This window comes from Oncorhynchus tshawytscha, linkage group LG30 (assembly GCF_018296145.1).
Source record: "Oncorhynchus tshawytscha isolate Ot180627B linkage group LG30, Otsh_v2.0, whole genome shotgun sequence".
NCBI classification, from domain to species: Eukaryota; Metazoa; Chordata; class Actinopteri; order Salmoniformes; family Salmonidae; genus Oncorhynchus; species Oncorhynchus tshawytscha.
The window spans coordinates 9,365,443-9,378,931 of NC_056458.1; the positions used below are offsets into that span (position 1 = coordinate 9,365,443).

The 13,489-nt window shown below is 39.9% G+C and overlaps 1 protein-coding gene across 1 annotated transcript; it reads left to right on the forward strand.

Annotated features, from left to right (window-relative positions):
* The first annotated feature begins 1,836 nt into the window (after window positions 1-1,836).
* tmem179bb (transmembrane protein 179Bb) lies at window positions 1,837-9,896 on the forward strand. Its single transcript, XM_024394444.2, has 5 exons — window positions 1,837-2,049; window positions 8,174-8,364; window positions 8,466-8,603; window positions 8,741-8,819; window positions 8,985-9,896. Exons 1-5 carry the CDS (start codon window positions 1,954-1,956, stop codon window positions 9,117-9,119), a joined length of 639 nt encoding a protein of 212 aa, XP_024250212.1. The 5' UTR covers window positions 1,837-1,953; the 3' UTR covers window positions 9,120-9,896.
* Window positions 9,897-13,489: the final 3,593 nt, after the last annotated feature.

The window sequence follows — 13,489 nt, forward strand, 5'->3', positions numbered from 1 at the left end:
GTCAGACTAAGTCAGTGGCACAAAATATACAGTTCATCTCCTTCAAATGTTGACATTTGGTTGTGTTGACAACCAAGCACAATTCAATATCACTTTTGCAATACAGTAAATAGCCTATTAACTTGTCGACAAGATAAGAAATGATATGTTGGATTCACGTCTCCAACTAAACCAAAAATACAAGTTCAAGAAAAGGATTAAGCCAGCGGCTTAGTTGAAACTATCCAAACATTAGATACATCTCCTTCAAATTATGATATTTAGTTGCTTTGTCAACCTAACAAAATTCAATGTCACTTTTGTATTACAGTAAATAACCTAAAGTTAAGGCTATCTTACAAACTAATGTAAATGTTTTTATCAGGGGCACAACTTTGGTTTTAGAAGTGGGGGGGACATAATTATTTGTATTTTTTATCTGGTCGGATAAGCACTCCAAACAGCCTACTCGACCACTCGGCGGCGTCCACGTGGTCCTGAAGCACACCATTGCCTCGTTTTGTATCACATTCCAATGAAAAAACTGGGAGGGACAAAAATGCAATTTCAGAAGGTGGGGACGACATGTCCCCCCATCCCCAGTGAAAGTTGCGACCCTAGTTTTTATTTAACCATAAAATTAGTAACTCATCAATAGGCCACATTTTGATGCTACTGTCACTAAAAAAGCCATATTATGTAATCATAGAAAGCATGCATGTCCAAGATAGCATGCAAACGTTGCAAGTCTGTGGAGATCTTCACAATATAAATATCTGTGCAGAATCTCAAACAGCATTGATCACTTGCACTTGATATTTTAAATGTGATGTCAACTACAATCCAGGTCATATGGTTGTGCTGTTAGATGAAGCACAGTGATAACACATTACGTTTTTCTATCTATACAAAATATTTGATATTGTATTCCCATTTGAACTTTGTTGTGATTTTAAATGGTTGAAAGTGCAGTAATAAAACATTTAGATGAAAACTAAATCAAACATCAGGCATTGTTTTTCCATAGTGTCACATTGGGAATTCAACAAACTTCTGGCTGTATTTTTGAGTGGGTGAATAAAGGTTGAAATCTCAGTGATCCACCCGTTCAACCCCCAGTGTTGCTCATCTAAGCAGGGGCTTTGATTTGATCTCCTGTTATTTGTTCCTTTCATTATTGTGGTACCCAGCAGATATTGAATGTCTGAGACATCCACCTCCCGGTCGCTCAGGTTTAGGCTACATTGTGGAAAACAGAACATTTGTATGAAGTTAAGGTGTCTATATATATATTTATTTTACTTTGAAGAAAATATTATTGGGATTAAAACTAGTAGTTTACAACCGTAGTTAAGCAACAGTTTAACTTAGCAAATCAGCAAAGAAAAGTGTTCTGCTGACAAATGTTCTCTCATCACTCTGGAATACTTACAAATTAATCACAAACCGCCAGAGACAGACGACAGCTACTGCTGATGATGCGCGCACACACACACGCACACACACACAAACACACACAGACAGACAGACACACACACACACACACACATTTTCCAGTCTCTCAGAGGAGAACAATACTAGAGGCAAAAATTGGCTTTGCATTTCTGTGCATGGAATTCTAAACTGGATTATGGTTATAGGGAATCCTGGTGGAGTCCTCGGGAGTCGGGACTCACATCTAATAAGACAACAACATTGTTAGATTGTCATAAAGCATTCCATCCCAATCTTACAATCAACCAATTCTAATAAATGCATTGCATTCCTTGGCCACATTCAATTGCGGTTTATAATGAACAAAACGCTTGAATAGGTACATTGTTGCAACAAAAAAAAGAGTCAGAGCTCACAGTTAAGAGTGTCTCCATTGTAGACCATTACGCACAATTTAACACGCTTGGAACGGAGTGCGTTGTCCGGGTGCTAGGGTGTCCTCGATGGGTATTATAGGATGGCTTTGCAGAGGTGTTCGTGATGGTGTTGCCGTGGCTGCTCGTTTTGGAGCTCGTACTTTACGCAGGCTCTTTCATCTGTGGAATAATGTCCGCTGCTTCTCTGACAATCACCCAGGTACGAATGCATGAATGTTTGAAATGTCGGGAACTTTCAGCCGCCTATGATACATTCTAAACTTGATAACTCTTTTTATCCCTGTATAAAAAAACAATATCAATAGAAATGTATTGACAACATTTCCACACATAGCCATGGCTACTGTCTGCTGTCACCCTCCTCAAACCGACGCTAGGCTACTGGTAGGCTGCTAGATGTAAAGCATTCATTGGATATGTTTTTATCGTCCTCTCTACGACGGGTCAAACTTTTAGCTGCTACGTCCGTTATGGGAGATTTTTTTATCAGACTTTCAAGAAACCTTCTCCTATATTATGTTGTCTTTTCCTGCTTTTATCTCAGAATTTGCCACACATCCCAAAACATGGGGGCTAGCCTATAATGAGAAAATAAATGAAATCAGCAGAGATAATCATGTGAAGTCAGTGAATATCATTGATGACTCTTCGCTAGGCCTACCGGCTTATACAATGTCTTAGTGGACTTCACCTAAATGCAAGATTGTTGCATGCAGTGACTTTGCAATAGATTAGGCTACAATTCCACATAAAAAAATACTACAGTAGTAAACTGTAGTATACTGTAAAATGCTATACTGCACACTGGAGTATCCCTCGATTGTGTAGTGCTTACTACAGAATTTTGTAGAATACTGTAGAATACTATACTGCACACTGTAGTTTCCTTCGATCGTGATGTTCTTATTATTGAATTTTGTAGTATACTGTAGAATAATACACTACACACTGTATCGATATGCTCATATACAGTTGATGTTGGAAGTTAACATACACCTTAGCCAAATGCATTTAAACTCAGTTTTTCACAATCATTTAATCCCAGTAAAAAGTCTTGGGTGACATTTCAGAATAATAGTAGAGAGAATGAGTGGGTCAGAAGTGTAAATACACTCAAGTAGTATTTGGTAGCATTGCCTTTAAATTGTTTAACTTGGGTCAAAAGTTTTTGTGTAGTCTTCCACATGCTTCCCACAATAAGTTGGGTGAATTTTGGCCCATTCCTCCTGACAGAGCTGGTGTAACTGAGTCAGGTTTGTAGGCCTCCTTGCTCGCACATGCTTTTTCAGTTCTGCCCACAAATATTCTATACGATTGAGGTCCTATAGAATTGAGATTGGGATGGCCACTCCAATACCTTGACTTTGTTGTCCTTAAGCCATTTGCCACAATTTTGGAAGTATGCTTGGGGTCATTGTCAATTTTGGAAGACCCATTTCCAACCAAGCTTTAACTTCCTGCTGACTGATGTCTTGAGATGTTGCTTCAATATATCCACATAAATGTCCTCCCTCATGATGCCATCTATTTTGTGAAGTGCACCAGTCCCTCCTGCAGTAAAGCACCCCCACAACATGATGCTGCCACCCCCGTGCTTCACTGTTGGGATGGTGTTCTTTGGCTTGCAAGCCTCCCCCTTTTCCCTCCAAACATAACAATGGTCATTATGGCCAATCAGTTATATTTTTGTTTCATCAGACCAGAGGACATTTCTCCAAAAAGTACGATCTTTGTCCCATTGTGCAGTTTTAAACAGTACTCTGGCTTTTTTATGGTGGTTTTGGAGCAGTGGCTTGTTCCTTGCTGAGTGGCCTTTCAGGTTATGTCAATATAGGACTTGTTTTACTGTGGATATAGATACTTTTGTACCTGTTTCCTTCAGCATCTTCACAAGGTCCTTTGCTGTTGTTCTGGGATTGATTTGCACTTTTCGCACCAAAGTACGTTCATCTCTAGGAGACAGAACGCGTCTCCTTCCTAAGCGGTATGACGGCTACGTGGTCCCATGGTGTTTATACTTGCGTACTATTGTTTGTACAGATGAACGTGGTACCTTCAGGCATTTGGAAATTGCTCGCAAGGATGAAACAGACTTGTTGTTGTCTAAAAAAAACAATTCTGAGGTCTTGGCTTTTGATTTTACCATGATGTCAAGTAATGAGGCACTGAGTTTGAAGGTAGGCCTTGAAACACATTGTCGTGGAAATGTCCTTTATTACCAAATCATGAGAAAGCAAACCACACACAAGTCAGAGTTATCATAAAGTCCATCTTTAATTATATGAGCTTCACCATAGCCCAGTGACTCTCAGATCAATTCAGTGTCCATAAATGAATTCTCTGAGAGTGTCAACATAATGGCAACTGAGATCCTTTATAGCAAAGACACACCCATCTAAACTCACATGACAAATAACAGATCTTAGGAACATTACACAAAGAACCTTTTACCAGAAAAAAGGAGTATCCTATAGCCAGACAGCATTAGCTATACATTATCCTTCAGTTTGCCCTCTTAGAACAAGTTCTTATCTCGTTCTTGGTACCATTTAGGACCAAAACATTACCGCACCCAATGGCATATATCAATTGTCAATTTCTAGATACTCCCATAAAAAATACAACCCCTCCTGGACAAGCTTACAGAGAGAAGTGACTGGCACACAGACATTGTGGAGCCACCTAACTAGTTCCCCATTAATCACACCATCCCTTCACATGGTTTAGGAATAGTTACAGACACATTCACAGATAAGACTAACCCGACCTCTCCCCTCTCTGGGCCCAAGTAACTTTCCCACATAAGCATACTATAAAAATTAATAAAACATCTTATTTATCAATGTTACCTAAAGAATTCTAAAGCCATGACATCATTTTCTGGAATTTTCCATGCTGTTTAAAGGCACAGTCAACTCAGTGTATGTAAACTTCTGGCCCACTGGAATTGTGATACAGTGAATTATAAGTGAAATAATCTGTCTGTAAAAAATTGTTGGAAAAATTACTTGTGTCATGCACACAGTAAATGTCCTAACCGACTTGCCAAAACTATAGTTTGTTAACAAGAAATTTGTGGAGTGGTTGAAAAACGAGTTTTAATGACTCCTACCTAAGTGTATGTAAACTTCCGACTTCAAATGTATATCATTTGCGTATGTCCTGCCCATTCCCCATCCCCCCCATATCACAAGTTGTGCCACTCATGACTGAAAACTGACATGCCAAGTATATACCATATATTGTGTTCCCTACAGGTTATAGAAAAGAGCAGAAGTGCTGAACCTAACTGTGCAGTCCACAGTCCTACCTACAGTGCCTTGCGAAAGTATTCGGCCCCCTTGAACTTTGCGACCTTTTGCCACATTTCAGGCTTCAAACATAAAGATATAAAACTGTATTTTTTTGTGAAGAATCAACAACAAGTGGGACACAATCATGAAGTGGAACGACATTTATTGGATATTTCAAATTTTTTTAACAAATCAAAAACTGAAAAATTGGGCGTGCAAAATTATTCAGCCCCTTTACTTTCAGTGCAGCAAACTCTCTCCAGAAGTTCAGTAAGGATCTCTGAATGATCCAATGTTGACCTAAATGACTAATGATGATAAATACAATCCACCTGTGTGTAATCAAGTCTCCGTACAAATGCACCTGCACTGTGATAGTCTCAGAGGTCCGTTAAAAGCGCAGAGAGCATCATGAAGAACAAGGAACACACCAGGCAGGTCCGAGATACTGTTGTGAAGAAGTTTAAAGCCGGATTTGGATACAAAAAGATTTCCCAAGCTTTAAACATCCCAAGGAGCACTGTGCAAGCGATAATATTGAAATGGAAGGAGTATCAGACCATTGCAAATCTACCAAGACCTGGCCGTCCCTCTAAACATTCAGCTCTTACAAGGAGAAGACTGATCAGAGATGCAGCCAAGAGGCCCATGATCACTCTGGATGAACTGCAGAGATCTACAGCTGAGGTGGGAGACTCTGTCCATAGGACAACAATCAGTTGTATATTGCACAAATCTGGCCTTTATGGAAGAGTGGCAAGAAGAAAGCCATTTCTTAAAGATATCCATAAAAAGTGTTGTTTAAAGTTTGCCACAAGCCACCTGGGAGACACACCAAACATGTGGAAGAAGGTGCTCTGGTCAGATGAAACCAAAATTGAACTTTTTGGCAACAATGCAAAACGTTATGTTTGGCGTAAAAGCAACACAGCTCATCACCCTGAACACACCATCCCCACTGTCAAACATGGTGGGGGCAGCATCATGGTTTGGGCCTGCTTTTCTTCAGCAGGGACAGGGAAGATGGTTAAAATTGATGGGAAGATGGATGGAGCCAAATACAGGACCATTCTGGAAGAAAACCTGATGCAGTCTGCAAAAGACCTGAGACTGGGACGGAGATTTGTCTTCCAACAAGACAATGATCCAAAACATAAAGCAAAATCTACAATGGAATGGTTCAAAAATAAACATATCCAGGTGTTAGAATGGCCAAGTCAAAGTCCAGACCCGAATCCAATCGAGAATCTGTGGAAAGAACTGAAAACTGCTATTCACAAATGCTCTCCATCCAACCTCACTGAGCTCGAGCTGTTTTGCAAGGAGGAATGGGAAAAAATGTCAGTCTCTCGATGTGCAAAACTGATAGAGACATACCCCAAGCGACTTACAGCTGTAATCGCAGCAAAAGGTGGCGCTACAAAGTATTAACTTAAGGGGGCTGAATAATTTTGCACGCCCAATTTTTCAGTTTTTGATTTGTTAAAAAAGTTTGAAATATCCAATAAATGTCGTTCCACTTCATGATTGTGTCCCACTTGTTGTTGATTCTTCACAAAAAAATACAGTTTTATATCTTTATGTTTGAAGCCTGAAATGTGGCAAAAGGTCGCAAAGTTCAAGGGGGCCGAATACTTTCGCAAGGCACTGTAAATACTGGTTATGGACAATTTGCTATTTTAATGTCGTTCAGTAAGATTCCTCAAGGTGAAAGCCCCCTCAAAAAATATATACAATTAAAAATGATAATAAAACAAAAACACTACAATATTACACTACAATACTACAGTAAAGTTTGCAAAAACACTACAGTGCATACTATAGTTAAGTGATAATGCCTGAGAAGCCGGTGTTTGAAGGATATATTGGCAAGGGTGTTGTTAGGCCTGAGACGATATATATTATATATAAATATTACTATATATAAATATAGTAATACTAACGTATACTATAGTATTTTTTCATGTGGGATTTTCATACAGATGGCAATGACTTTGAAATGAAATGTGTTGAGAGACAGGAAAATGAAACATGAGATCTACATTCAGAGTCCTCCCGACTGTTTCACATGGCCCAATGGCACCATATAATCGTCATCTAATGTCCTAAAAGAATATAACTGTACATTTGTGCACATGAATGGAGGAATGGAATTTCTCAAGCATTCCTCTCCAAGTTGAATTAAGCTCTTCTGTGTGTCCCTACCGAGGCCATGAAACACAGTGAGGTCTGTGTGTGACAGACCTTACTCTGTTTCCCTGCCTATTAAGGGACGTTCATTTGAGAGCATGTGTATCTCGCCATGGCTGACCAAGCTCTCTTGCTGTCAATGTCCAGTGAAGATACTTGCCATTGTTAGAGGTTGTGTAAAGTGCATTAAAACCTCTTAAGGATCCAACTTTTTTTTCTATCAATTTTCGCCTAAAATGACATGACTCAAATCTAACTGCCTGTAGCTCATTTTGAAGTTTGTGGAAATGTGAAATTAATGTAGGAGAATATAACACATCAGATCTGGTAAAAGATAATTGTTGTTGTACCATCATCTTTGAAATGCATGAGAAAGGCCATTATTTATTATTCTAGCCCAGGCGCAATTTAGATTTTCGCCACTAGATGGAAGCAGTGTATGTGCAAAGTTTTAGACTGATCAATGAACCATTGCATACCTGTTCATAATGTTGTAAGACTGCCCAAATGTGCATAATTGGTTTATTAATGCATTTTCAAGTTCATAATTGTGCACTCTCCTCAAACAATAGCATGGTATTATTTCACTGTAATAGCTACTGTAAATTGGACGGTGCAGTTAGATTACCAAGAATTTAAGCTTTCTGCCCATGTCAGATATGTCTATGTCCTGGGAATTGTTTTTGTTACTTACAACCTCATGCTAATCACATCAGCCTACGTTAGCTAAACCATCCCGCGGGGGGGGACGACGACGACACTGATACCGTAGAGGTATCATTTCAATTGCATACTGTAGGATAGATGGTATACTGAATGCATCTGTATTGTGTCATGCAGGGCCACTTTACAGGGCAGTGCATTCTTTATGGGTCTGTTGAGTACAACACATCTGGCCTGATCCTGGAGAACCCCAGCCATCCTTCCCTCTGCTACTTTGTGGCAGCCATCTCCGTGTCTGTGGCCATCTACTGCTTCTGCCTCACCATCTACTGGATCTACACCAGCTGTGTGGAAGAGGAGGTCAAGAGGTGAGAGACAGACTTTCCATGCCTAGTAGTGTGGCAGCAAAGCAGAAATGATTTGATTTGTTTGTTGTGGACTTTCTTTACTTCCTGTCCTGCACCCCCAGGGAAAGACTGTGGCTGAATGTGACTCTGGGGGTGTGTATGAAGATATTGTTTTTCCTGGCGGTGTCAGGGTGTACCCTGAGGATTGGCAGGGACCGCCTCTGTCTGTCTGCCCTCCACAACGTGCCATCCATAACCAGGTGAGATGGCTGCCTTTTTTCCCTGTCTTCTCCCGTATCACCTCTTCGCTCAGTGTCCTCTTGTTTCTCATACCATATGTGAAATGTGAAATATAGTATGCCATTCTTGTTCATTTGGAGGACTTCTTTCATTTCAGTTGTGAAGAAGCTGAGAATAAAACCTGGGTCAGTCCCTACAATGGAAGTCAGTTCTACACGGGATTGTATAATGCAGAGGTCTGTCCTGACACTGTGCATATCATAATATCAACTAACACATCAAAACGTTATTGACTTATCAGACCACAAGCTGCTTCAAAACCACAGATCGTGTGTTGTCATTGTTATTTAAACCCATGTATTTTATTCTTCATCTCTGCAGTCTTCTTTTGTCTTTCCCAGAAGTCCGTGTGGGTGAACTTCTTCTTCTGGGTGCAGATCGTGGTGGTGGTGTTTGTCCAGAAACGTCAGGGGTTAGGCTCAAGGTCAGAATGGAGCGTGTCTGAAACAGAGCCCTTCTTCCACCGTCCTGTCTGACCCTACCGACCACACCAAGCCAGATGGGTGCCATAATGGTTGTGTTCCTCTGCTCAGACGTTGCTGACGAATGCCAGATCTTACAACACATACATAGGTATTTTACGTATCAGCTAAACCATATGTTTTAGCACGTTATAGTAATCTGGTGCCCAACGGCACAGTCGATGACGTGGCACACAACCATTAGTTGATGCATGCAACGTCTGAGCAGGGCAACACGACCAATGTGTCCTTGAATACAGGTCCCTGCATGCAACAACCTAGTTTTGTCCCAAGCTCAAGACAGGGATAACAGTGGGTCATAAAACCGGATGTACTCAATTATTGGTCATGTAATTAGATTCCACTGCAGTATGAAATAGTCTACCATACACATTTGACTTAAATGGGCTGAATTGGCCCCGACTCTGTCATATGGATAAGTCCTTTTATTAAATATGAAACTAAGATTCCTTTCGATAAAGCCACTGAGTACTGACATTAAAGGCATTACAACCTCTAATTTAGGCCAGCAATGGGGCGCCCTAACTACAATGTGTTTTCCCTTTGGAAGAGTGGGAATAGTACAATTAACATTGGAGGTAACTTCTTCCATTTTTGTATACTTATCAGTTTAACCAATTAGTTACACAATTCAGTCACTTCCTGTTACGTAAAATGACCTGCTCAATGTATACTGATTGATGTAACAGCTGTGAAAGTCAAACATTTCCTGTGTATTTCATGTGTTTTTGTCAAAGCAAAATCTGTCATTATTAAAATCTTTATTGATTATGAAGTCATTATTAATGAAGTACAGTTACATTGTTACTAGTTATTTTCTAGTACTGAATATGAGTTACAGTGGGAACATTTTACGAGAAAAAGGTTTGCAATATTGTTCCAGATTCACTCCATCACAACCTTCATAAATGGCATTAACTACAGTAAGTCTCCATTCTCAACCATTGACACATGAAATAAACGTTTTGTCATACCCGTGGTATACGGTCTGATATAAGATGGCTATCAGCCAATCAGCATTCAGGGCTCGACACACCCAGTTTATAAATGGCATTAACTACAATAAGTCTCCATTCCCAAACACTGACACATTTAGTCCCTCCTCTCAACATCAATCCATCCCTCTCTTCTCTGCCCTCTTCTTTACTCCCTCTCTCTCTCAATCTCTTACAGTTGCTTGCTGAGTTTGCAAGCTTGTCTTTCTTTTGCTTCAACGGCGGCCTTGGTGTCCAGGAGCTGCTCCAGCTGCCTGCATTTGTTAAACATGTCTAGCTTTGCTGCTTCTCTCTGCTGACCCAGGCCCTCCCCCCTCTGATGAGCTTTCACTAGGGCCAACTGTGTGCTCTACTCATGGCACTCGGCGCTTAGCCGCGTTGCCTCTGCCAACAGGCTCTACATGTTGTTCAAAACAGAATTCACCTGCTCCTGAGACATTGTACGGGCCGGGGTAAAGTGAAATATTGAAGGAAAATCACTGAGGATACACACACACACACACTGATCTGGCAACAACCAAAGTAGAGCATAAAACATCCTACTTGGATTTGCACTGAGGTGTAGCCTAGTGATTCAACACTATCTTAAAATGTATATATATATATGAATAAATATATATATGAATAAACACTGAAATGTTCATGACAGCAGCATCAGTCTGATTCATCAGCCCATGAGACGTCTGCAGGTAGCTTACTGTGGAGCTTATCTCTCCCCAGTGCTAGTAACGTCAGCTAACACATTTCAGACACTGACACATTTTCAACCACAAAAGGACAGTGTTACATTTGGCGTCATAAGTGAAGCCAAAGTCATTTCTGGATAACACGTTGCATGTGACAATAAAACATTATATGTAATTGTAACTACCTGCATAATTGCATTATAATTACATTGTGGTTACCAAAGTTATTGCATAACTGCATAGTACCACGTTTTGCTTTCAGAGTTTAAACACTTTGCTCTGATTTATACAAACTCATAATACTGAATGTATGTCTATAATCTTGGAAGGGCCACTTACCAGTGTGAAAATGGTCACATCTGAAAATGGAACATGTGCTGCAGCAGTTTCTTCTCTCCTCTTCAGCTGAAGGGTTTGTACCTATACTTAACAATTACTGGTAGATTCCCATGCAGCTGATGTGCAGACTCTCCTTTCTCATATGAAATGTGACGGGTGCCTAGCCCTTTAAAACGATCTTAGGGTCGGAGGGAGGGAGAGTAGGAGCCAAATGAAATGAGATTGGTTGCTTTGCTTGCATGCAGACAGTCATGCATGGATGTAGTGAGAACCAAAACCAACACTTCTAATTCTTTAAAAAATATCTATGTAAATCTGGTCACAATATGTAGGTACAACAACACTGGTTACAACAACAGTAACGGTAGACCTGATGGTATTTCAAACAGTTACTGTGCTTGTCACTAGAGGGAGATGTTATTTCCCATATACACCGGTAGTTTAAAATAAAATAGATTGCACTGTTATTCTCAGTCAATATAGAGAGTGTAGTATCTGGGATCTACATCTGTTTATATTAGTTACTGTGCTGTTACTAAGCAGTAATGCATTACGGCAGTGTTACGTTACTACACCTAATCGGAAATGCACATGCGCACTGGAATGCCGCGAACTGTAGAACACGAGGGGTTTTGACTAAACGAAAACGAACTGTACTCCCGTCTCCTGCCTGGTCATTTCTCCACAACACAAATATTACAGAGAGCATTATTATCAGTTATCAGAACATGTAGATATATCCAGACTTACTTTATTAGTGCTTCTGTACCACCAACACCATCATAATCATCATGTTCATCAACAACAATTTGAATTTGTACTGGTAACACATTAGACACAGCAGAATGAATACATACAGGACTCTTTTTAAGATAAGGTGTGGTTTTAGAGTGCTGATGGGATTGAGTTGAGTCACCCAACACACTTAGTTGTTCGGTACCTCTGTCCTCGACCGTGTCAATATCTTCATACTTGTAAATGTTTACATGGCCATTCTTTGAAATGTCGGTCCACATTCACAACAATTTATCGCTTTATTGTTATTATTGTGCTGAATAATTTGTGCACCTACTGGCATGTGTGTATGCTGATTAGAGGTCGACTGATTATGATTTTTCAACGCCGATACTGATTATGGGAGGACCAAAAAAGCCGATGCCGATTAATCGGCCGATTTATTTATTTGTAATAATGACAATTACAACAATACTGAATGAACACTTATTTTAACTTAATATAATACATCAATAAAATCAATTTAGCCTCAAACAAATAATGAAACATGTTCAATTTGGCTTAAATAATGCAAAAAGAGAAGAAGAAAGTAATATGTGCCAATATGCAATAAGTGCCATGTATGTGCCATGTAAAAATGTGTGCCATGTAAAAAAGCTATCGTTTAAGTTCCTTGCTCAGAACATGAAAGCTGGTGGTTCCTTTTAACATGAGACTTCAATATTCCAAGGTAAGAGGTTTTAGGTTGTAGTTAATAATAATTTATAGGACTATTTTTTGCTATACCATTTGTATTTCATATACCTTTGACTATTGGATGTTCTTATAGGCACCTTACTATTGCCAGTGTAACAGTATAGCCTCCGTCCCTATCCTCGCCCCTACCTGGGCTCGAACCAGGAACACATCAACAACAGCCACACTTGAAGCAGCGTTATCCAATGCTCCACAAAAGCCGAGGCCCTTGCAGCGCAAGGGGAATAACTACTCCAAATCTAAAAGCGAGTGACGTTTGAACCGGTATTAGTGCACAACCAGCTAACTAACTAGCCATTTCACATTGGTAACACCAGTCATTAGGCTGATGAAGTCATAAACAGCGCTGTGCTTGCGAAGAGCTGCTGGCAAAACGCACGAAAATGCTGGTTGAATGAATGATTACGGGCCTGCTGCTGCTCAGTCAGACTGCTCTATCAAATCAGACTTAATTATAACATAATAACACACAGAAATACGAGCCTTAGGTCATTAATATGGTCGAATCCGGAAACTATCATTTCGAAAACAAAACGTTTATTATTTGAGTGAAATACGGAAACGTTTGGTATTTTATCTAACGGGTGGCATCCCTAAATCTAAATATTGCTGTTACATTGCACAACCTTCAATGTTATGTCATAATTACGTAAAATTCTCGCAAATTAGTTCGCAATGAGCCAGGCAGCCCAAACTCTTGCATATACCCTGACTCTACGTGCAATGAACGCAAGAGAAATGACACAATTTCACCTGGTTAATATTGCCTGCTAAACTGGATTAGTGATTATGATTGATTGTTTTTTATAAGATAAGTTTAATGCTAGCTAGCAATTTAGCTTGGCTTCTACTG